Source organism: Bombina bombina, chromosome 4 (genome assembly GCF_027579735.1).
Source record: "Bombina bombina isolate aBomBom1 chromosome 4, aBomBom1.pri, whole genome shotgun sequence".
Classification (NCBI taxonomy): Eukaryota; Metazoa; Chordata; class Amphibia; order Anura; family Bombinatoridae; genus Bombina; species Bombina bombina.
In genome coordinates, this window is record NC_069502.1 from 441,206,034 (window position 1) to 441,229,735 (window position 23,702).

The following is a 23,702-nucleotide window of genomic DNA, read 5'->3' on the forward strand; positions in this document are numbered from 1 at the left end:
TAGATGATTCAATACCTTGTGAAAATGTTGTAGAGACAAAACTGCTTGCTGTTTCTGTTAAGTAAGAGGTACTTTTTGGGGTATTTGCAGCTTCATTTGATGAAGGAGAAATTGTGTATTCAGTCAATAAAGTTGTAATGCTTTGTTCAGTTAATGGAGAGGTTCCAGGTGGTATTGTAGGGGTTGAACTTAATATTGGTTTAGAAGTTGAAGAAGGTGCATTTGTGTAACGTGTTGACAGGTTATCACTCATTCCAGTAGACACATCAGAACTAGTTGCTTCATTAGATAAAGTAGTTATGTCTTGAAAAGTAGGTGGAACACTGCTCTCAGATTCAATAGGTGTAGGTGTACCCTCAGAATTTGTAACGGACAAAGTACTTTTGAAATAGGTAGATGTTTGCGTGCTGCTTCCTTCTTCTGCAGCGGAGAAAGAATTAGTTGGTTTTACTGACAAAGTAGAAATATCTGTTTCAGTGAATAAAGCTGTACTAAGAGATTCTGCAGATGAAAACACAGTAGATGGTTTACCGGATGGAATAGTACTTGAGGATAGACTAGATGGTGTTGTACTTCTTGAGTATGCTGATGATAAAATAGTTTGATCACCTGTATTTAAATTTATACTAGTAGGTTCTGCTGATAATGTGGTAAATTCATTATCAGTAGGTACAGCTTGGCTAGATGAGAGGGTTGACAAATCGACACTTGTAGGTTCACTAGGTAATTTTGTACTTTCTGGATATTTAGATATTAAGCTGCTTGATGCTTCTGTAGATGATGAACTACTTTTTGGATTGCTTGCTGCATCATTAGATGTAGATTCAGTTGTGAATTCAATTGAAAAATCAGTCAGACCTGATTCAGTAGTCAGAGCGTGTCCAGATGGTAAATTAGTGGATGAGACAAACGTTGCTTTAGAAGATGAAGAAGAGGATTTTAAGTCAGTTGAAGATATGGTACCAAATGTTTCAACAGACTCATATGTGTTACTGGAAGGTTCAATAGATGATTCAATACCTTGTGAAAATGTTGTAGAGACAAAACTGCTTGCTGTTTCTGTTAAGTAAGAGGTACTTTTTGGGGTATTTGCAGCTTCATTTGATGAAGGAGAAATTGTGTATTCAGTCAATAAAGTTGTAATGCTTTGTTCAGTTAATGGAGAGGTTCCAGGTGGTATTGTAGGGGTTGAACTTAATATTGGTTCAGAGGTTGAAGAAGGTGCATTTGTGTAACGTGTTGACAGGTTATCAATCATTCCAGTAGACACATCAGAACTAGTTGCTTCATTAGATAAAGTAGTTATGTCTTGAAAACTAGGTGGAACACTGCTCTCAGATTCATTAGGTGTAGGTGTACCCTCAGAATTTGTAACGGACAAAGTACTTTTGAAATAGGTAGATGTTTGCGTGCTGATTCCTTCTTCTACAGCGGAGTAAGAATTAGTTGGATTTGCAGACAAAGTAGAAATATCTGTTTCAGTGAATAAAGCTGTACTAAGAGATTCTGCAGATGAAAACACAGTAGATGGTTGACCGGATGGAATAGTACTTGAGGATAGACTAGATGGTGTTGTACTTCTTGAGTATGCTGATGATAAAATAGTTTGATCACCTGTATTTAAATTTATACTAGTAGGTTCTGCTGATAATGTGGTAAATCCATTATCAGTAGGTACAGCTTGGCTAGATGAGGGGGTTGACAAATGGACAATTGTAGGTTCACTGGGTAATTTTGTACTTTCTGGATATTTGGATATTAAGTTGCTTGATGCTTCAGTAGATGATGACGTAATTTTTGGATTGCTTGCTGCATCATTAGATGTAGATTCAGTTGTGAATTCAATTGAAAAATCAGTCAGACCTGATTCAGTAGTCAGAGGGTGTCCAGATGGTAAATTAGTGGATGAGACAAACGTTGCTTTAGAATATGAAGAAGAGGATTTTAAGTCAGTTGAAGATATGGTACCAAATGTTTCAACAGACTCATATGTGTTACTGGAAGGTTCAATAGATGATTCAATACCTTGTGAAAATGTTGTAGAGACAAAACTGCTTGCTGTTTCTGTTAAGTAAGAGGTACTTTTTGGGGTATTTGCAGCTTCATTTGATGAAGGAGAAATTGTGTATTCAGTCAATAAAGTTGTAATGCTTTGTTCAGTTAATGGAGAGGTTCCAGGTGGTATTGTAGGGGTTGAACTTAATATTGGTTTAGAAGTTGAAGAAGGTGCATTTGTGTAACGTGTTGACAGGTTATCACTCATTCCAGTAGACACATCAGAACTAGTTGCTTCATTAGATAAAGTAGTTATGTCTTGAAAAGTAGGTGGAACACTGCTCTCAGATTCAATAGGTGTAGGTGTACCCTCAGAATTTGTAACGGACAAAGTACTTTTGAAATAGGTAGATGTTTGCGTGCTGCTTCCTTCTTCTGCAGCGGAGAAAGAATTAGTTGGTTTTACTGACAAAGTAGAAATATCTGTTTCAGTGAATAAAGCTGTACTAAGAGATTCTGCAGATGAAAACACAGTAGATGGTTTACCGGATGGAATAGTACTTGAGGATAGACTAGATGGTATTGTACTTCTTGAGTATGCTGATGATAAAATAGTTTGATCACCTGTATTTAAATTTATACTAGTAGGTTCTGCTGATAATGTGGTAAATTCATTATCAGTAGGTACAGCTTGGCTAGATGAGAGGGTTGACAAATCGACACTTGTAGGTTCACTAGGTAATTTTGTACTTTCTGGATATTTAGATATTAAGCTGCTTGATGCTTCTGTAGATGATGAACTACTTTTTGGATTGCTTGCTGCATCATTAGATGTAGATTCAGTTGTGAATTCAATTGAAAAATCAGTCAGACCTGATTCAGTAGTCAGAGCGTGTCCAGATGGTAAATTAGTGGATGAGACAAACGTTGCTTTAGAAGATGAAGAAGAGGATTTTAAGTCAGTTGAAGATATGGTACCAAATGTTTCAACAGACTCATATGTGTTACTGGAAGGTTCAATAGATGATTCAATACCTTGTGAAAATGTTGTAGAGACAAAACTGCTTGCTGTTTCTGTTAAGTAAGAGGTACTTTTTGGGGTATTTGCAGCTTCATTTGATGAAGGAGAAATTGTGTATTCAGTCAATAAAGTTGTAATGCTTTGTTCAGTTAATGGAGAGGTTCCAGGTGGTATTGTAGGGGTTGAACTTAATATTGGTTCAGAAGCTGAAGAAGGTGCATTTGTGTAACGTGTTGACAGGTTATCAATCATTCCAGTAGACACATCAGAACTAGTTGCTTCATTAGATAAAGTAGTTATGTCTTGAAAACTAGGTGGAACACTGCTCTCAGATTCATTAGGTGTAGGTGTACCCTCAGAATTTGTAACGGACAAAGTACTTTTGAAATAGGTAGATGTTTGCGTGCTGATTCCTTCTTCTACAGCGGAGTAAGAATTAGTTGGATTTGCAGACAAAGTAGAAATATCTGTTTCAGTGAATAAAGCTGTACTAAGAGATTCTGCAGATGAAAACACAGTAGATGGTTGACCGGATGGAATAGTACTTAAGGATAGACTTGATGGTGTTGTACTTCTTGAGTATGCTGATGATAAAATAGTTTGATCACCTATATTTAAATGTATACTAGTAGGTTCTGCTGATAATGTGGTAAATTCATTATCAGTAGGTACAGCTTGGCTAGATGAGAGGGTTGACAAATCGACACTTGTAGGTTCACTAGGTAATTTTGTACTTTCTGGATATTTAGATATTAAGCTGCTTGATGCTTCTGTAGATGATGAACTACTTTTTGGATTGCTTGCTGCATCATTAGATGTAGATTCAGTTGTGAATTCAATTGAAAAATCAGTCAGACCTGATTCAGTAGTCAGAGGGTGTCCAGATGGTAAATTAGTGGATGAGACAAACGTTGCTTTAGAAGATGAAGAAGAGGATTTTAAGTCAGTTGAAGATATGGTACCAAATGTTTCAACAGACTCATATGTGTTACTGGAAGGTTCAATAGATGATTCAATACCTTGTGAAAATGTTGTAGAGACAAAACTGCTTGCTGTTTCTGTTAAGTAAGAGGTACTTTTTGGGGAATTTGCAGCTTCATTTGATGAAGGAGAAATTGTGTATTCAGTCAATAAAGTTATAATGCTTTGTTCAGTTAATGGAGAGGTTCCAGGTAGTATTTTAGGGGTTGAACTTAATATTGGTTCAGAAGTTGAAGAAGGTGCATTTGTGTAACGTGTTGACAGGTTATCAATCATTCCAGTAGACACATCAGAACTAGTAGCTTCATTAGTAAAAGTAGTTTTGTCTTGAAAAGTAGGTAGAACACTGCTCTCAGATTCATTAGGTGTAGGTGTACCCTCAGAATTTGTAACAGACAAAGTACTTTTGAAATAGGTAGATGTTTGCGTGCTGCTTCCTTCTTCTGCAGCGGAGTAAGAATTAGTTGGATTTGCAGACAAAGTAGAAATATCTGTTTCAGTGAATAAAGCTGTACTAAGAGATTCTGCAGATGAAAACACAGTAGATGGTTGACCGGATGGAATAGTACTTGAGGATAGACTAGATGGTGTTGTACTTCTTGAGTATGCTGATGATAAAATAGTGTGATCACCTGTATTTAAATTTATACTAGTAGGTTCTGCTGATAATGTGGTAAATTCATTATCAGTAGGTACAGCTTGGCTAGATGAGAGGGTTGACAAATCGACACTTGTAGGTTCACTAGATAATTTTGTACTTTCTGGATATTTAGATATTAAGCTGCTTGATGCTTCTGTAGATGATGAACTACTTTTTGGATTGCTTGCTGCATCATTAGATGTAGATTCAGTTGTGAATTCAATTGAAAAATCAGTCAGACCTGATTCAGTAGTCAGAGGGTGTCCAGATGGTAAATTAGTGGATGAGACAAACATTGCTTTAGAAGATGAAGAAGAGGATTTTAAGTCAGTTGAAGATATGGTACCAAATGTTTCAACAGACTCATATGTGTTACTGGAAGGTTCAATAGATGATTCAATACCTTGTGAAAATGTTGTAGAGACAAAACTGCTTGCTGTTTCTGTTAAGTAAGAGGTACTTTTTGGGGTATTTGCAGCTTCATTTGATGAAGGAGAAATTGTGTATTCAGTCAATAAAGTTGTAATGCTTTGTTCAGTTAATGGAGAGGTTCCAGGTGGTATTGTAGGGGTTGAACTTAATATTGGTTCAGAAGTTGAAGAAGGTGCATTTGTGTAATGTGTTGACAGGTTATCAATCATTCCAGTAGACACATCAGAACTAGTTGCTTCATTAGATAAAGTAGTTATGTCTTGAAAAGTAGGTGGAACACTGCTCTCAGATTCATTAGGTGTAGGTGTACCCTCAGAATTTGTAACGGACAAAGTACTTTTGAAATAGGTAGATGTTTGCGTGCTGCTTCCTTCTTCTGCAGCGGAGAAAGAATTAGTTGGTTTTACTGACAAAGTAGAAATATCTGTTTCAGTGAATAAAGCTGTACTAAGAGATTCTGCAGATGAAAACACAGTAGATGGTTGACCGGATGGAATAGTACTTGAGGATAGACTAGATGGTGTTGTACTTCTTGAGTATGCTGATGATAAAATAGTTTGATCACCTGTATTTAAATTTATACTAGTAGGTTCTGCTGATAATGTGGTAAATTCATTATCAGTAGGTACAGCTTGGCTAGATGAGAGGGTTGACAAATCGACACTTGTAGGTTCACTAGGTAATTTTGTACTTTCTGGATATTTAGATATTAAGCTGCTTGATGCTTCTGTAGATGATGAACTACTTTTTGGATTGCTTGCTGCATCATTAGATGTAGATTTAGTTGTGAATTCAATTAAAAAATCAGTCAGACCTGATTCAGTAGTCAGAGGGTGTCCAGATGGTAAATTAATGGATGAGACAAACGTTGCTTTAGAAGATGAAGAAGAGGATTTTAAGTCAGTTGAAGATATGGTACCAAATGTTTCAACAGACTCATATGTGTTACTGGAAGGTTCAATAGATGATTCAATACCTTGTGAAAATGTTGTAGAGACAAAACTGCTTGCTGTTTCTGTTAAGTAAGAGGTACTTTTTGGGGTATTTGCAGCTTCATTTGATGAAGGAGAAATTGTGTATTCAGTCAATAAAGTTGTAATGCTTTGTTCAGTTAATGGAGAGGTTCCAGGTGGTATTGTAGGGGTTGAACTTAATATTGGTTCAGAAGCTGAAGAAGGTGCATTTGTGTAACGTGTTGACAGGTTATCAATCATTCCAGTAGACACATCAGAACTAGTTGCTTCATTAGATAAAGTAGTTATGTCTTGAAAACTAGGTGGAACACTGCTCTCAGATTCATTAGGTGTAGGTGTACCCTCAGAATTTGTAACGGACAAAGTACTTTTGAAATAGGTAGATGTTTTCGTGCTGATTCCTTCTTCTACAGCGGAGTAAGAATTAGTTGGATTTGCAGACAAAGTAGAAATATCTGTTTCAGTGAATAAAGCTGTACTAAGAGATTCTGCAGATGAAAACACAGTAGATGGTTGACCGGATGGAATAGTACTTAAGGATAGACTTGATGGTGTTGTACTTCTTGAGTATGCTGATGATAAAATAGTTTGATCACCTATATTTAAATGTATACTAGTAGGTTCTGCTGATAATGTGGTAAATTCATTATCAGTAGGTACAGCTTGGCTAGATGAGAGGGTTGACAAATCGACACTTGTAGGTTCACTAGGTAATTTTGTACTTTCTGGATATTTAGATATTAAGCTGCTTGATGCTTCTGTAGATGATGAACTACTTTTTGGATTGCTTGCTGCATCATTAGATGTAGATTCAGTTGTGAATTCAATTGAAAAATCAGTCAGACCTGATTCAGTAGTCAGAGGGTGTCCAGATGGTAAATTAGTGGATGAGACAAACGTTGCTTTAGAAGATGAAGAAGAGGATTTTAAGTCAGTTGAAGATATGGTACCAAATGTTTCAACAGACTCATATGTGTTACTGGAAGGTTCAATAGATGATTCAATACCTTGTGAAAATGTTGTAGAGACAAAACTGCTTGCTGTTTCTGTTAAGTAAGAGGTACTTTTTGGGGAATTTGCAGCTTCATTTGATGAAGGAGAAATTGTGTATTCAGTCAATAAAGTTATAATGCTTTGTTCAGTTAATGGAGAGGTTCCAGGTAGTATTTTAGGGGTTGAACTTAATATTGGTTCAGAAGTTGAAGAAGGTGCATTTGTGTAACGTGTTGACAGGTTATCAATCATTCCAGTAGACACATCAGAACTAGTAGCTTCATTAGTAAAAGTAGTTTTGTCTTGAAAAGTAGGTAGAACACTGCTCTCAGATTCATTAGGTGTAGGTGTACCCTCAGAATTTGTAACAGACAAAGTACTTTTGAAATAGGTAGATGTTTGCGTGCTGCTTCCTTCTTCTGCAGCGGAGTAAGAATTAGTTGGATTTGCAGACAAAGTAGAAATATCTGTTTCAGTGAATAAAGCTGTACTAAGAGATTCTGCAGATGAAAACACAGTAGATGGTTGACCGGATGGAATAGTACTTGAGGATAGACTAGATGGTGTTGTACTTCTTGAGTATGCTGATGATAAAATAGTGTGATCACCTGTATTTAAATTTATACTAGTAGGTTCTGCTGATAATGTGGTAAATTCATTATCAGTAGGTACAGCTTGGCTAGATGAGAGGGTTGACAAATCGACACTTGTAGGTTCACTAGATAATTTTGTACTTTCTGGATATTTAGATATTAAGCTGCTTGATGCTTCTGTAGATGATGAACTACTTTTTGGATTGCTTGCTGCATCATTAGATGTAGATTCAGTTGTGAATTCAATTGAAAAATCAGTCAGACCTGATTCAGTAGTCAGAGGGTGTCCAGATGGTAAATTAGTGGATGAGACAAACGTTGCTTTAGAAGATGAAGAAGAGGATTTTAAGTCAGTTGAAGATATGGTACCAAATGTTTCAACAGACTCATATGTGTTACTGGAAGGTTCAATAGATGATTCAATACCTTGTGAAAATGTTGTAGAGACAAAACTGCTTGCTGTTTCTGTTAAGTAAGAGGTACTTTTTGGGGTATTTGCAGCTTCATTTGATGAAGGATAAATTGTGTATTCAGTCAATAAAGTTGTAATGCTTTGTTCAGTTAATGGAGAGGTTCCAGGTGGTATTGTAGGGGTTGAACTTAATATTGGTTCAGAAGTTGAAGAAGGTGCATTTGTGTAATGTGTTGACAGGTTATCAATCATTCCAGTAGACACATCAGAACTAGTTGCTTCATTAGATAAAGTAGTTATGTCTTGAAAAGTAGGTGGAACACTGCTCTCAGATTCATTAGGTGTAGGTGTACCCTCAGAATTTGTAACGGACAAAGTACTTTTGAAATAGGTAGATGTTTGCGTGCTGCTTCCTTCTTCTGCAGCGGAGAAAGAATTAGTTGGTTTTACTGACAAAGTAGAAATATCTGTTTCAGTGAATAAAGCTGTACTAAGAGATTCTGCAGATGAAAACACAGTAGATGGTTGACCGGATGGAATAGTACTTGAGGATAGACTAGATGGTGTTGTACTTCTTGAGTATGCTGATGATAAAATAGTTTGATCACCTGTATTTAAATTTATACTAGTAGGTTCTGCTGATAATGTGGTAAATTCATTATCAGTAGGTACAGCTTGGCTAGATGAGAGGGTTGACAAATCGACACTTGTAGGTTCACTAGGTAATTTTGTACTTTCTGGATATTTAGATATTAAGCTGCTTGATGCTTCTGTAGATGATGAACTACTTTTTGGATTGCTTGCTGCATCATTAGATGTAGATTTAGTTGTGAATTCAATTAAAAAATCAGTCAGACCTGATTCAGTAGTCAGAGGGTGTCCAGATGGTAAATTAATGGATGAGACAAACGTTGCTTTAGAAGATGAAGAAGAGGATTTTAAGTCAGTTGAAGATATGGTACCAAATGTTTCAACAGACTCATATGTGTTACTGGAAGGTTCAATAGATGATTCAATACCTTGTGAAAATGTTGTAGAGACAAAACTGCTTGCTGTTTCTGTTAAGTAAGAGGTACTTTTTGGGGTATTTGCAGCTTCATTTGATGAAGGAGAAATTGTGTATTCAGTCAATAAAGTTGTAATGCTTTGTTCAGTTAATGGAGAGGTTCCAGGTGGTATTGTAGGGGTTGAACTTAATATTGGTTCAGAAGTTGAAGAAGGTGCATTTGTGTAACGTGTTGACACATTATCAATCATTCCAGTAGACACATCAGAACTAGTTGCTTCATTAGATAAAGTAGTTATGTCTTGAAAAGTAGGTGGAACACTGCTCTCAGATTCATTAGGTGTAGGTGTACCCTCAGAATTTGTAACGGACAAAGTACTTTTGAAATAGGTAGATGTTTGCGTGCTGCTTCCTTCTTCTGCAGCGGAGTAAGAATTAGTTGGATTTGCTGACAAAGTAGAAATATCTGTTTCAGTGAATAAAGCTGTACTAAGAGATTCTGCAGATGAAAACACAGTAGATGGTTGACCGGATGGAATAGTACTTGAGGATAGACTAGATGGTGTTGTACTTCTTGAGTATGCTGATGATAAAATAGTTTGATCACCTGTATTTAAATATATACTAGTAGGTTCTGCTGATAATGTGGTAAATTCATTATCAGTAGGTACAGCTTGGCTAGATGAGAGGGTTGACAAATCGACACTTGTAGGTTCACTAGATAATTTTGTACTTTCTGGATATTTAGATATTAAGCTGCTTGATGCTTCTGTAGATGATGAACTACTTTTTGGATTGCTTGCTGCATCATTAGATGTAGATTCAGTTGTGAATTCAATTGAAAAATCAGTCAGACCTGATTCAGTAGTCAGAGGGTGTCCAGATGGTAAATTAGTGGATGAGACAAACGTTGCTTTAGAAGATGAAGAAGAGGATTTTAAGTCAGTTGAAGATATGGTACCAAATGTTTCAACAGACTCATATGTGTTACTGGAAGGTTCAATAGATGATTCAATACCTTGTGAAAATGTTGTAGAGACAAAACTGCTTGCTGTTTCTGTTAAGTAAGAGGGACTTTTTGGGGAATTTGCAGCTTCATTTGATGAAGGAGAAATTGTGTATTCAGTCAATAAAGTTATAATGCTTTGTTCAGTTAATGGAGAGGTTCCAGGTAGTATTTTAGGGGTTGAACTTAATATTGGTTCAGAAGTTGAAGAAGGTGCATTTGTGTAACGTGTTGACAGGTTATCAATCATTCCAGTAGACACATCAGAACTAGTAGCTTCATTAGTCAAAGTAGTTTTGTCTTGAAAAGTAGGTAGAACACTGCTCTCAGATTCATTAGGTGTAGGTGTACCCTCAGAATTTGTAACAGACAAAGTACTTTTGAAATAGGTAGATGTTTGCGTGCTTCTTCCTTCTTCTGCAGCGGAGTAAGAATTAGTTGGATTTGCAGACAAAGTAGAAATATCTGTTTCAGTGAATAAAGCTGTACTAAGAGATTCTGCAGATGAAAACACAGTAGATGGTTGACCTGATGGAATAGTACTTGAGGATAGACTAGATGATGTTGTACTTCTTGAGTATGCTGATGATAAAATAGTTTGATCACCTGTATTTAAATTTATACTAGTAGGTTCTGCTGATAATGTGGTAAATTCATTATCAGTAGGTACAGCTTGGCTAGATGAGAGGGTTGACAAATCGACACTTTTAGGTTCACTAGATAATTTTGTACTTTCTGGATATTTAGATATTAAGCTGCTTGATGCTTCTGTAGATGATGAACTACTTTTTGGATTGCTTGCTGCATCATTAGATGTAGATTCAGTTGTGAATTCAATTGAAAAATCAGTCAGACCTGATTCAGTAGTCAGAGGGTGTCCAGATGGTAAATTAGTGGATGAGACAAACGTTGCTTTAGAAGATGTAGAAGAGGATTTTAAGTCAGTTGAAGATATGGTACCAAATGTTTCAACAGACTCATATGTGTTACTGGAAGGTTCAATAGATGATTCAATACCTTGTGAAAATGTTGTAGAGACAAAACTGCTTGCTGTTTCTGTTAAGTAAGAGGGACTTTTTGGGGAATTTGCAGCTTCATTTGATGAAGGAGAAATTGTGTATTCAGTCAATAAAGTTATAATGCTTTGTTCAGTTAATGGAGAGGTTCCAGGTAGTATTTTAGGGGTTGAACTTAATATTGGTTCAGAAGTTGAAGAAGGTGCATTTGTGTAACGTGTTGACAGGTTATCAATCATTCCAGTAGACACATCAGAACTAGTAGCTTCATTAGTCAAAGTAGTTTTGTCTTGAAAAGTAGGTAGAACACTGCTCTCAGATTCATTAGGTGTAGGTGTACCCTCAGAATTTGTAACAGACAAAGTACTTTTGAAATAGGTAGATGTTTGCGTGCTTCTTCCTTCTTCTGCAGCGGAGTAAGAATTAGTTGGATTTGCAGACAAAGTAGAAATATCTGTTTCAGTGAATAAAGCTGTACTAAGAGATTCTGCAGATGAAAACACAGTAGATGGTTGACTGGATGGAATAGTATTTGAGGATAGACTAGATGGTGTTGTACTTCTTGAGTATGCTGATGATAAAATAGTTTGATCACCTGTATTTAAATTTATACTAGTAGGTTCTGCTGATAATGTGGTAAATTCATTATCAGTAGGTACAGCTTGGCTAGATGAGAGGGTTGACAAATCGACACTTGTAGGTTCACTAGGTAATTTTGTATTTTCTGGATATTTAGATATTAAGCTGCTTGATGCTTCTGTAGATGATGAACTACTTTTTGGATTGCTTGCTGCATCATTAGATGTAGATTCAGTTGTGAATTCAATTGAAAAATCAGTCAGACCTGATTCAGTAGTCAGAGGGTGTCCAGATGGTAAATTAGTGGATGAGACAAACGTTGCTTTAGAAGATGAAGAAGAGGATTTTAAGTCAGTTGAAGATATGGTACCAAATGTTTCAACAGACTCATATGTGTTACTGGAAGGTTCAATAGATGATTCAATACCTTGTGAAAATGTTGTAGAGACAAAACTGCTTGCTGTTTCTGTTAAGTAAGAGGTACTTTTTGGGGTATTTGCAGCTTCATTTGATGAAGGATAAATTTTGTATTCAGTCAATAAAGTTGTAATGCTTTGTTCAGTTAATGGAGAGGTTCCAGGTGGTATTGTAGGGGTTGAACTTAATATTGGTTCAGAAGTTGAAGAAGGTGCATTTGTGTAATGTGTTGACAGGTTATCAATCATTCCAGTAGACACATCAGAACTAGTTGCTTCATTAGATAAAGTAGTTATGTCTTGAAAAGTAGGTGGAACACTGCTCTCAGATTCATTAGGTTTAGGTGTACCCTCAGAATTTGTAACGGACAAAGTACTTTTGAAATAGGTAGATGTTTTCGTGCTGCTTCCTTCTTCTGCAGCGGAGAAAGAATTAGTTGGTTTTACTGACAAAGTAGAAATATCTGTTTCAGTGAATAAAGCTGTACTAAGAGATTCTGCAGATGAAAACACAGTAGATGGTTGACCGGATGGAATAGTACTTGAGGATAAACTAGATGGTGTTGTACTTCTTGAGTATGCTGATGATAAAATAGTTTGATCACCTGTATTTAAATTTATACTAGTAGGTTCTGCTGATAATGTGGTAAATCCATTATCAGTAGGTACAGCTTGGCTAGATGAGGGGGTTGACAAATGGACAATTGTAGGTTCACTGGGTAATTTTGTACTTTCTGGATATTTAGATATTAAGCTGCTTGATGCTTCAGTAGATGATGACGTAATTTTTGGATTGCTTGCTGCATCATTAGATGTAGATTCAGTTGTGAATTCAATTGAAAAATCAGTCAGACCTGATTCAGTAGTCAGAGGGTGTCCAGATGGTAAATTAGTGGATGAGACAAACGTTGCTTTAGAAGATGAAGAAGAGGATTTTAAGTCAGTTGAAGATATGGTACCAAATGTTTCAACAGACTCATATGTGTTACTGGAAGGTTCAATAGATGATTCAATACCTTGTGAAAATGTTGTAGAGACAAAACTGCTTGCTGTTTCTGTTAAGTAAGAGGTACTTTTTGGGGTATTTGCAGCTTCATTTGATGAAGGAGAAATTGTGTATTCAGTCAATAAAGTTATAATGCTTTGTTCAGTTAATGGAGAGGTTCCAGGTAGTATTGTAGGGGTTGAACTTAATATTGGTTCAGAAGTTGAAGAAGGTGCATTTGTGTAACGTGTTGACAGGTTATCAATCATTCCAGTAGACACATCAGAACTAGTTGCATCATTAGATAAAGTAGTTATGTCTTGAAAACTAGGTGGAACACTGCTCTCAGATTCATTAGGTGTAGGTGTACCCTCAGAATTTGTAACGGACAAAGTACTTTTGAAATAGGTAGATGTTTGCGTGCTGCTTCCTTCTTCTGCAGCGGAGTAAGAATTAGTTGGATTTGCAGACAAAGTAGAAATATCTGTTTCAGTGAATAAAGCTGTACTAAGAGATTCTGCAGATGAAAACACAGTAGATGGTTGACCGGATGGAATAGTACTTAAGGATAGACTTGATGGTGTTGTACTTCTTGAGTATGCTGATGATAAAATAGTTTGATCACCTGTATTTAAATGTATACTAGTAGGTTCTGCTGATAATGTGGTAAATTCATTATCAGTAGGTACAGCTTGGCTAGATGAGAGGGTTGACAAATCGACACTTGTAGGTTCACTAGGTAATTTTGTACTTTCTGGATATTTAGATATTAAGCTGCTTGATGCTTCTGTAGATGATGAACTACTTTTTGGATTGCTTGCTGCATTATTAGATGTAGATTCAGTTGTGAATTCAATTGAAAAATCAGTCAGACCTGATTCAGTAGTCAGAGGGTGTCCAGATGGTAAATTAGTGAATGAGACAAACGTTGCTTTAGAAGATGAAGAAGAGGATTTTAAGTCAGTTGAAGATATGGTACCAAATGTTTCAACAGACTCATATGTGTTACTGGAAGGTTCAATAGATGATTCAATACCTTGTGAAAATGTTGTAGAGACAAAACTGCTTGCTGTTTCTGTTAAGTAAGAGGTACTTTTTGGGGTATTTGCAGCTTCATTTGATGAAGGAGAAATTGTGTATTCAGTCAATAAAGTTATAATGCTTTGTTCAGTTAATGGAGAGGTTCCAGGTAGTATTGTAGGGGTTGAACTTAATATTGGTTCAGAAGTTGAAGAAGGTGCATTTGTGTAACGTGTTGACAGGTTTTCAATCATTCCAGTAGACACATCAGAACTAGTTGCTTCATTAGACAAAGTAGTTTTGTCTTGAAAAGTAGGTAGAACACTGCTCTCAGATTCATTAGGTGTAGGTGTACCCTCAGAATTTGTAACGGACAAAGTACTTTTGAAATAGGTAGATGTTTGCGTGCTGCTTCCTTCTTCTGCAGCGGAGTAAGAATTAGTTGGATTTGCAGACAAAGAAGAAATATCTATTTCAGTGAATAAAGCTGTACTAAGAGATTCTGCAGATGAAAACACAGTAGATGGTTGACCGGATGGCATAGTACTTGAGGATAGACTAGATGGTGTTGCACTTCTTGAGTATGCTGATGATAAAATAGTTTGATCACCTGTATTTAAATTTATACTAGTAGGTTCTGCTGATAATGTGGTAAATTCATTATCAGTAGGTACAGCTTGGCTAGATGAGAGGGTTGACAAATCGACACTTGTAGGTTCACTAGATAATTTTGTACTTTCTGGATATTTAGATATTAAGCTGCTTGATGCTTCTGTAGATGATGAACTACTTTTTGGATTGCTTGCTGCATCATTAGATGTAGATTCAGTTGTGAATTCAACTGAAAAATCAGTCAGACCTGATTCAGTAGTCAGAGGGTGTCCAGATGGTAAATTAGTGGATGAGACAAACGTTGCTTTAGAAGATGAAGAAGAGGATTTTAAGTCAGTTGAAGATATGGTACCAAATGTTTCAACAGACTCATATGTGTTACTGGAAGGTTCAATAGATGATTCAATACCTTGTGAAAATGTTGTAGAGACAAAACTGCTTGCTGTTTCTGTTAAGTAAGAGGTACTTTTTGGGGTATTTGCAGCTTCATTTGATGAAGGAGAAATTGTGTATTCAGTCAATAAAGTTGTAATGCTTTGTTCAGTTAATGGAGAGGTTCCAGGTGGTATTGTAGGGGTTGAACTTAATATTGGTTCAGAAGTTGAAGAAGGTGCATTTGTGTAACGTGTTGACAGGTTATCAATCATTCCAGTAGACACATCAGAACTAGTTGCTTCATTAGATAAAGTAGTTATGTCTTGAAAAGTAGGTGGAACACTGCTCTCAGATTCATTAGGTGTAGGTGTACCCTCAGAATTTGTAACGGACAAAGTACTTTTGAAATAGGTAGATGTTTGCTTGCTGCTTCCTTCTTCTGCAGCGGAGTAAGAATTAGTTGGATTTGCAGACAAAGTAGAAATATCTGTTTCAGTGAATAAAGCTGTACTAAGAGATTCTGCAGATGAAAACACAGTAGATGGTTGACTGGATGGAATAGTACTTAAGGATAGACTTGATGGTGTTGTACTTCTTGAGTATGCTGATGATAAAATAGTTTGATCACCTGTATTTAAATGTATACTAGTAGGTTCTGCTGATAATGTGGTAAATTCATTATCAGTAGGTACAGCTTGGCTAGATGAGGGGGTTGACAAATGGACACTTGTATGTTCACTAGGTAATTTTGTACTTTCTGGATATTTAGATATTAAGCTGCTTGATGCTTCAGTAGATGATGACGTACTTTTTGGATTGCTTGCTGCATCATTAGATGTAGATTCAGTTGTGAATTCAATTGAAAAATCAGTCAGACCTGATTCAGTAGTCAGAGGGTTTCCAGATAGTAAATTAGTGGATGAGACAAACGTTGCTTTAGAAGATGAAGAAAAGGATTTTAAGTCAGTTGAAGATATGGTACCAAATGTTTCAACAGACTCATATGTGTTACTGGAAGGTTCAATAGATGATTCAATACCTTGTGAAAATGTTGTAGAGACAAAACTGCTTGCTGTTTCTGTTAAGTAAGAGGTACTTTTTGCGGTATTTGCAGCTTCATTTGATGAAGGAGAAATTGTGTATTCAGTCAATAAAGTTATAATGCTTTGTTCAGTTAATGGAGAGGTTCCAGGTAGTATTGTAGGGGTTGAACTTAATATTGGTTCAGAAGTTGAAGAAGGTGCAGTTGTGTAACGTGTTGACAGGTTATCAATCATTCCAGTAGACACATCAGAACTAGTTGCTTCATTAGACAAAGTAGTTTTGTCTTGAAAAGTAGGTAGAACACTGCTCTCAGATTCATTAGGTGTAGGTGTACCCTCAGAATTTGTAACGGACAAAGTACTTTTGAAATAGGTAGATGTTTGCGTGCTGCTTCCTTCTTCTGCAGCGGAGTAAGAATTAGTTGGATTTGCAGACAAAGTAGAAATATCTGTTTCAGTGAATAAAGCTGTACTAAGAGATTCTGCAGATGAAAACACAGTAGATGGTTGACCGGATGGCATAGTACTTGAGGATAGACTAGATGGTGTTGTACTTCTTGAGTATGCTGATGATAAAATAGTTTGATCACCTGTATTTAAATTTATACTAGTAGGTTCTACTGATAATGTGGTAAATTCATTATCAGTAGGTACAGCTTGGCTAGATGAGAGGGTTGACAAATCGACACTTGTAGGTTCACTAGGTAATTTTGTACTTTCTGGATATTTAGATATTAAGCTGCTTGATGCTTCTGTAGATGATGAACTACTTTTTGGATTGCTTGCTGCATCATTAGATGTAGATTCAGTTGTGAAATCAATTGAAAAATCAGTCAGACCTGATTCAGTAGTCAGAGGGTGTCCAGATGGTAAATTAGTGGATGAGACAAACGTTGTTTTAGAAGATGAAGAAGAGGATTTTAAGTCAGTTGAAGATATGGTACCAAATGTTTCAACAGACTCATATGTGTTACTGGAAGGTTCAATAGATGATTCAATACCTTGTGAAAATGTTGTAGACACAAAACTGCTTGCTGTTTCTGTTAAGTAAGAGGTACTTTTTGGGGTATTTGCAGCTTCATTTGATGAAGGAGAAATTGTGTATTCAGTCAATAAAGTTGTAATGCTTTGTTCAGTTAATGGAGAGGTTCCAGGTGGTATTGTAGGGGTTGAACTTAATATTGGTTCAGAAGTTGAAGAAGGTGCATTTGTGTAACGTGTTGACAGGTTATCAATCATTCCAGTAGACACATCAGAACTAGTTGCTTCATTAGATAAAGTAGTTATGTCTTGAAAAGTAGGTGGAACACTGCTCTCAGATTCATTAGGTGTAGGTGTACCCTCAGAATTTGTAACGGACAAAGTACTTTTGAAATAGGTAGATGTTTGCGTGCTGCTTCCTTCTTCTGCAGCGGAGTAAGAATTAGTTAGATTTGCTGACAAAGTAGAAATATCTGTTTCCGTGAATAAAGCTGTACTAAGAGATTCTGTAGATGAAAACACAGTAGATGGTTGACTGGATGGCATAGTACTTGAGGATAGACTAGATGGTGTTGTACTTCTTGAGTATGCTGATGATAAAATAGTTTGATCACCTGTATTTAAATTTATACTAGTAGGTTCTGCTGATAATGTGGTAAATTCATTATTAGTAGGTACAGCTTGGCTAGATGAGGGGGTTGACAAATGGACACTTGTAGGTTCACTAGGTAATTTTGTACTTTCTGGATTTTTAGATATTAAGCTGCTTGATGCTTCAGTAGATGATGACATACTTTTTGGATTGCTTGCTGAATCATTAGATGTAGATCCAGCTGTGAATTCAATTGAAAAATCAGTCAGACCTGATTCAGTAGTCAGAGGGTGTCCAGATGGTAAATTAGTGGATGAGACAAACGTTGCTTTAGAAGATGAAGAAGAGGATTTTAAGTCAGTTGAAGATATGGTACCAAATGTTTCAACAGACTCAAATATGTTACTGGAAGGTTCAATAGATGATTCAATACCTTGTGAAAATGTTGTAGAGACAAAACTGCTTGCTGTTTCTGTTAAGTAAGAGGTACTTTTTGGGGTATTTGCAGCTTCATTTGATGAAGGAGAAATTGTGTATTCAGTCAATAAAGTTGTAATGCTTTGTTCAGTTAATGGAGAGGTTCCAGGTGGTATTGTAGGGGTTGAACTTAATATTGGTTCAGAAGTTGAAGAAGGTGCATTTGTGTAACGTGTTGACAGGTTATCAATCATTCCAGTAGACACATCAGAACTAGTTGCTTCATTAGATAAAGTAGTTATGTCTTGAAAAGTAGGTGGAACACTGCTCTCAGATTCATTAGGTGTAGGTGTACCCTCAGAATTTGTAACGGACAAAGTACTTTTGAAATAGGTAGATGTTTGCGTGCTGCTTCCTTCTTCTGCAGCGGAGTAAGAATTAGTTGGATTTGCAGACAAAGTAGAAATATCTGTTTCAGTGAATAAAGCTGTACTAAGAGATTCTGCAGATGAAAACACAGTAGATGGTTGACCGGATGGAATAGTACTTGAGGATAGACTAGATGGTGTTGTACTTCTTGAGTATGCTGATGATAAAATAGTTTGATCACCTGTATTTAAATTTATACTAGTAGGTTCTGCTGATAATGTGGTAAATTCATTATCAGTAGGTACAGCTTGGCTAGATGAGAGGGTTGACAAATCGACACTTGTAGGTTCACTAGGTAATTTTGTACTTTCTGGATATTTAGATATTAAGCTGCTTGATGCTTCTGTAGATGTTGAACTACTTTTTGGATTGCTTGCTGCATCATTAGATGTAGATTCAGTTGTGAATTCAATTGAAAAATCAGTCAGACCTGATTCAGTAGTCAGAGGGTGTCCAGATGGTAAATTAGTGGATGAGACAAGCGTTGTTTTAGAAGATGAAGAAGAGGATTTTAAGTCAGTTGAAGATATGGTACCAAATGTTTCAACAGACTCATATGTGTTACTGGAAGGTTCAATAGATGATTCAATACCTTGTGAAAATGTTGTAGAGACAAAACTGCTTGCTGTTTCTGTTAAGTAAGAGGTACTTTTTGAGGTATTTGCAGCTTCATTTGATGAAGGAGAAATTGTGTATTCAGTCAATAAAGTTGTAATGCTTTGTTCAGTTAATGGAGAGGTTCCAGGTGGTATTGTAGGGGTTGAACTTAATATTGGTTCAGAAGTTGAAGAAGGTGCATTTGTGTAACGTGTTGACAGGTTATCAATCATTCCAGTAGACACATCAGAACTAGTTGCTTCATTAGATAAAGTAGTTATGTCTTGAAAAGTAGGTGGAACAGTGCTCTCAGATTCATTAGGTGTAGGTGTACCCTCAGAATTTGTAATGGACAAAGTACTTTTGAAATAGGTAGATGTTTGCGTGCTGCTTCCTTCTTCTGCAGCGGAGTAAGAATTAGTTGGATTTGCTGACAAAGTAGAAATATCTGTTTCAGTGAATAAAGCTGTACTAAGAGATTCTGCAGATGAAAACACAGTAGATGGTTGACCGGATGGAATAGTACTTGAGGATAGACTAGATGGTGTTGTACTTCTTGAGTATGCTGATGATAAAATAGTTTGGTCACCTGTATTTAAATTTATACTAGTAGGTTCTGCTGATAATGTGGTAAATCCATTATCAGTAGGTACAGCTTGGCTAGATGAGAGGGTTGACAAATCGACACTTGTAGGTTCACTAGGTAATTTTGTACTTTCTGGATATTTAGATATTAAGCTGCTTGATGCTTCTGTAGATGATGAACTACTTTTTGGATTGCTTGCTGCATCATTAGATGTAGATTCAGTTGTGAATTCAATTGAAAAATCAGTCAGACCTGATTCAGTAGTCAGAGGGTGTCCAGATGGTAAATTAGTGGATGAGACAAACGTTGCTTTAGAAGATGAAGAAGAGGATTTTAAGTCAGTTGAAGATATGGTACCAAATGTTTCAACAGACTCATATGTGTTACTGGAAGGTTCAATAGATGATTCAATACCTTGTGAAAATGTTGTAGAGACAAAACTGCTTGCTGTTTCTGTTAAGTAAGAGGTACTTTTTGGGGTATTTGCAGCTTCATTTGATGAAGGAGAAATTGTGTATTCAGTCAATAAAGTTGTAATGCTTTGTTCAGTTAATGGAGAGGTTCCAGGTTGTATTGTAGGGGTTGAACTTAATATTGGTTCAGAAGTTGAAGAAGGTGCATTTGTGTAACGTGTTGACAGGTTATGAATCATTCCAGTAGACACATCAGAACTAGTTGCTTCATTAGACAAAGTAGTTTTGTCTTGAAAAGTAGGTAGAACACTGCTCTCAGATTCATTAGGTGTAGGTGTACCCTCAGAATTTGTAACGGACAAAGTACTTTTGAAATAGGTAGATGTTTGCGTGCTGCTTCCTTCTTCTGCAGCGGAGTAAGAATTAGTTGGATTTGCAGACAAAGTAGAAATATCTGTTTCAGTGAATAAAGCTGTACTAAGAGATTCTGCAGATGAAAACACAGTAGATGGTTGACCGGATGGCATAGTACTTGAGGATAGACTAGATGGTGTTGTACTTCTTGAGTATGCTGATGATAAAATAGTTTGATCACCTGTATTTAAATTTATACTAGTAGGTTCTGCTGATAATGTGGTAAATTCATTATCAGTAGGTACAGCTTGGCTAGATGAGAGGGTTGACAAATCGACACTTGTAGGTTCACTAGGTAATTTTGTACTTTCTGGATATTTAGATATTAAGCTGCTTGATGCTTCAGTAGATGATGACGTACTTTTTGGATTGGTTGCTCCATCATTAGATGTAGATTCAGTTGTGAATTCAATTGAAAAATCAGTCAGACCTGATTCAGTAGGCAGAGGGTGTCCAGATGGTAAATTAGTGGATGAGACAAACGTTGTTTTAGAAGATGAAGAAGAGGATTTTAAGTCAGTTGAAGATATGGTACCAAATGTTTCAACAGACTCATATGTGTTACTGGAAGGTTCAATAGATGATTCAATACCTTGTGAAAATGTTGTAGAGACAAAACTGCTTGCTGTTTCTGTTAAGTAAGAGGTACTTTTTGGGGTATTTGCAGCTTCATTTGATGAAGGAGAAATTGAGTATTCAGTTAATAAAGTTGTAATGTCTTGTTCAGTTAATGGAGAGGTTCCAGGTGGTATTGTAGGGGTTGAACTTAATATTGGTTCAGCAGTTGAAGAAGGTGCAATTGTGTAATGTGTTGACAGGTTATCAATCATTCCAGTAGACACATCAGAACTAGTTGCTTCATTAGACAAAGTAGTTTTCTCTTGAAAAGTAGGTGAAACACTGCTCTCAGATTTATAAGGTGTAGGTGTACCCTCAGAATTTGTAACTGACAAAGTACTTTTGAAATAGGTAGATGTTTGCGTGCTGCTTCCTTCTTCTGCAGTGAAGTAAGAATTAGTTGGACTTGCTGACAAAGTAGAAATATCTGTTTCAGTGAATAAAGCTGTACTAAGAGATTCTGCAGATGAAAACACAGTAGATGGTTGACCGGATGGCATAGTACTTGAGGATTGGCTAGATGGTGTTGTACTTCTTGAGTATGCTGATGATAAAATAGTTTGATCACCTGTATTTAAATTTATACTAGTAGGTTCTGCTGATAATGTGGTAAATTCATTATCAGTAGGTACAACTTGGCTAGATGAGAGGGTTGACAAATCGACACTTGTAGGTTCACTAGGTAATTTTTTACTTTCAGGATATTTAGATATTAAGCTGCTTGATGATTCTGTAGATGATGAACTACTTTTTAGATTGCTTGCTGCATCATTAGATGTAGATTCAGTTGTGAATTCAATTGAAAATGTAGTCACACCTGGTTCAGTAGTCAGAGGGTGTCCAGATGGTAAATTATTGGATGAGGCAAACGTTTCTTTAGAAGACGAAGAAGAGGATTTTAAGTCAGTTGAAGATATGGTACCAAATGTTTCAACAGACTCATATGTGTTACTGGAAGGTTCAATAGATGAATCAATACCTTGTGAAAATGTTGTAGAGACAAAACTGCTTGCTGTTTCTGTTAAGAAAGAGGTACTTTTTGGGGTATTTGCAGCTTCATTTGATGAAGGAGAAATTGTGTATTCAGTTAATAAAGTTGTAATGTCTTGTTCAGTTAATGGAGAGGTTCCAGGTGGTATTGTAGGGGTTGAACTTAATATTGGTTCAGCAGTTGAAGAAGGTGCAATTGTGTAATGTGTTGACAGGTTATCGATCATTCCAGTAGACACATCAGAACTAGTTGCTTCATTAGATAAAGTAGTTATGTCTTGAAAAGTAGGTGGAACACTGCTCTCAGATTGATTACGTGTAGGTGTACCCTCAGAATTTGTAACGGACAAAGTACTTTTGAAATAGGTAGATGTTTGCGTGCTGCTTCCTTCTTCTACAGTAGAGTAAGAATTAGTTGGATTTGCTGACAACGTAGAAATATCTGTTTCAGTGAATAAAGCTGTACTAAGAGATTCTGCAGATGAAAACACAGTAGATGGTTGACCGGATGGAATAGTACTTGAGGATAGACTAGATGATGTTGTACTTCTTGAGTATGCTGATGATAAAATAGTTTGATCACCTGTATTTGAATTTATACTAGTAGGTTCTGCTGATAATGTGGTAAATCCATTATCAGTAGGTACAGCTTGGCTAGATGAGGGAGTTGACAAATGGACACTTGTAGGTTCACTAGGTAATGTTGTTCTTTCTGGATATTTAGATATTAAGCTGCTTGATGCTTCAGTAGATGATGACGTACTTTTTGGATTGCTTGCTGCATCATTAGATGTAGATTCAGTTGTGAATTCAATTGAAAAATCAGTCAGACCTGATTTAGTAGTCAGAGGGTATCCAGATGGTAAATTAGCGGAAGAGACAAACGTTGCTTTAGAAGATGAAGAAGAGGATTTTAAGTCAGTTGAAGAAGATATGGTACCAAATGTTTCAACAGACTTATATGTGCTACTGGAAGGTTCAATAGATGATTCAATACCTTGTGAAAATGTTTTAGAGACAAAACTGCTTGCTGTTTCTGTTAAGTAAGAGGTACTTTTTGGGGTATTTGCAGCTTCATTTGATGAAGGAGAAATTGTGTTTTCAGTCAATAAAGTTGTAATGCTTTGTTCAGTTAATGGAGAGGTTCCAGGTGGTATTGTAGGGGTTGAACTTAATATTGATTCAGCAGTTAAAGAAGGTGCATTTGTGTAACGTGTTGACAGGTTATCAATAATTCCAGTAGACACATCAGAACTAATTGCTTCATTAGACAAAGTAGTTATGTCTTGAAAAGTAGGTGTAACACTGCTCTCAGATTCATTAGGTGTAGGTGTACCCTCAAAATTTGTAATGGACAAAGTACTTTTGAAATAGGTAGATGTTTGCGTACTGCTTCCTTCTTCTGCAGCGGAGTAAGAATTAGTTGGATTTGCTAACAAAGTAGAAATATCTGTTTCAGTGAATAAAGCTGTACTAAGAGATTCTGCAGATGAAAAAACAGTAGATGGTTGACCGAATGGCATAGTACTTGAGGATAGACTAGATGGTGTTATACTTCTTGAGTAT

At 36.4% G+C, this 23,702-nt stretch overlaps 1 protein-coding gene across 1 annotated transcript in view; it reads right to left on the minus strand.

Moving 5' to 3' along the window:
• LOC128657535 (mucin-16-like) overlaps positions 1–23,702 on the minus strand; it is a 75,818-nt gene that overhangs the window by 51,394 nt on the left and 722 nt on the right. The window contains exon 2 of the mRNA XM_053711908.1: positions 16–23,619. Within this exon, the coding sequence (XP_053567883.1) occupies positions 16–23,619 (23,604 nt within the window). The remainder of the gene's footprint in view (positions 1–15; positions 23,620–23,702) is intronic.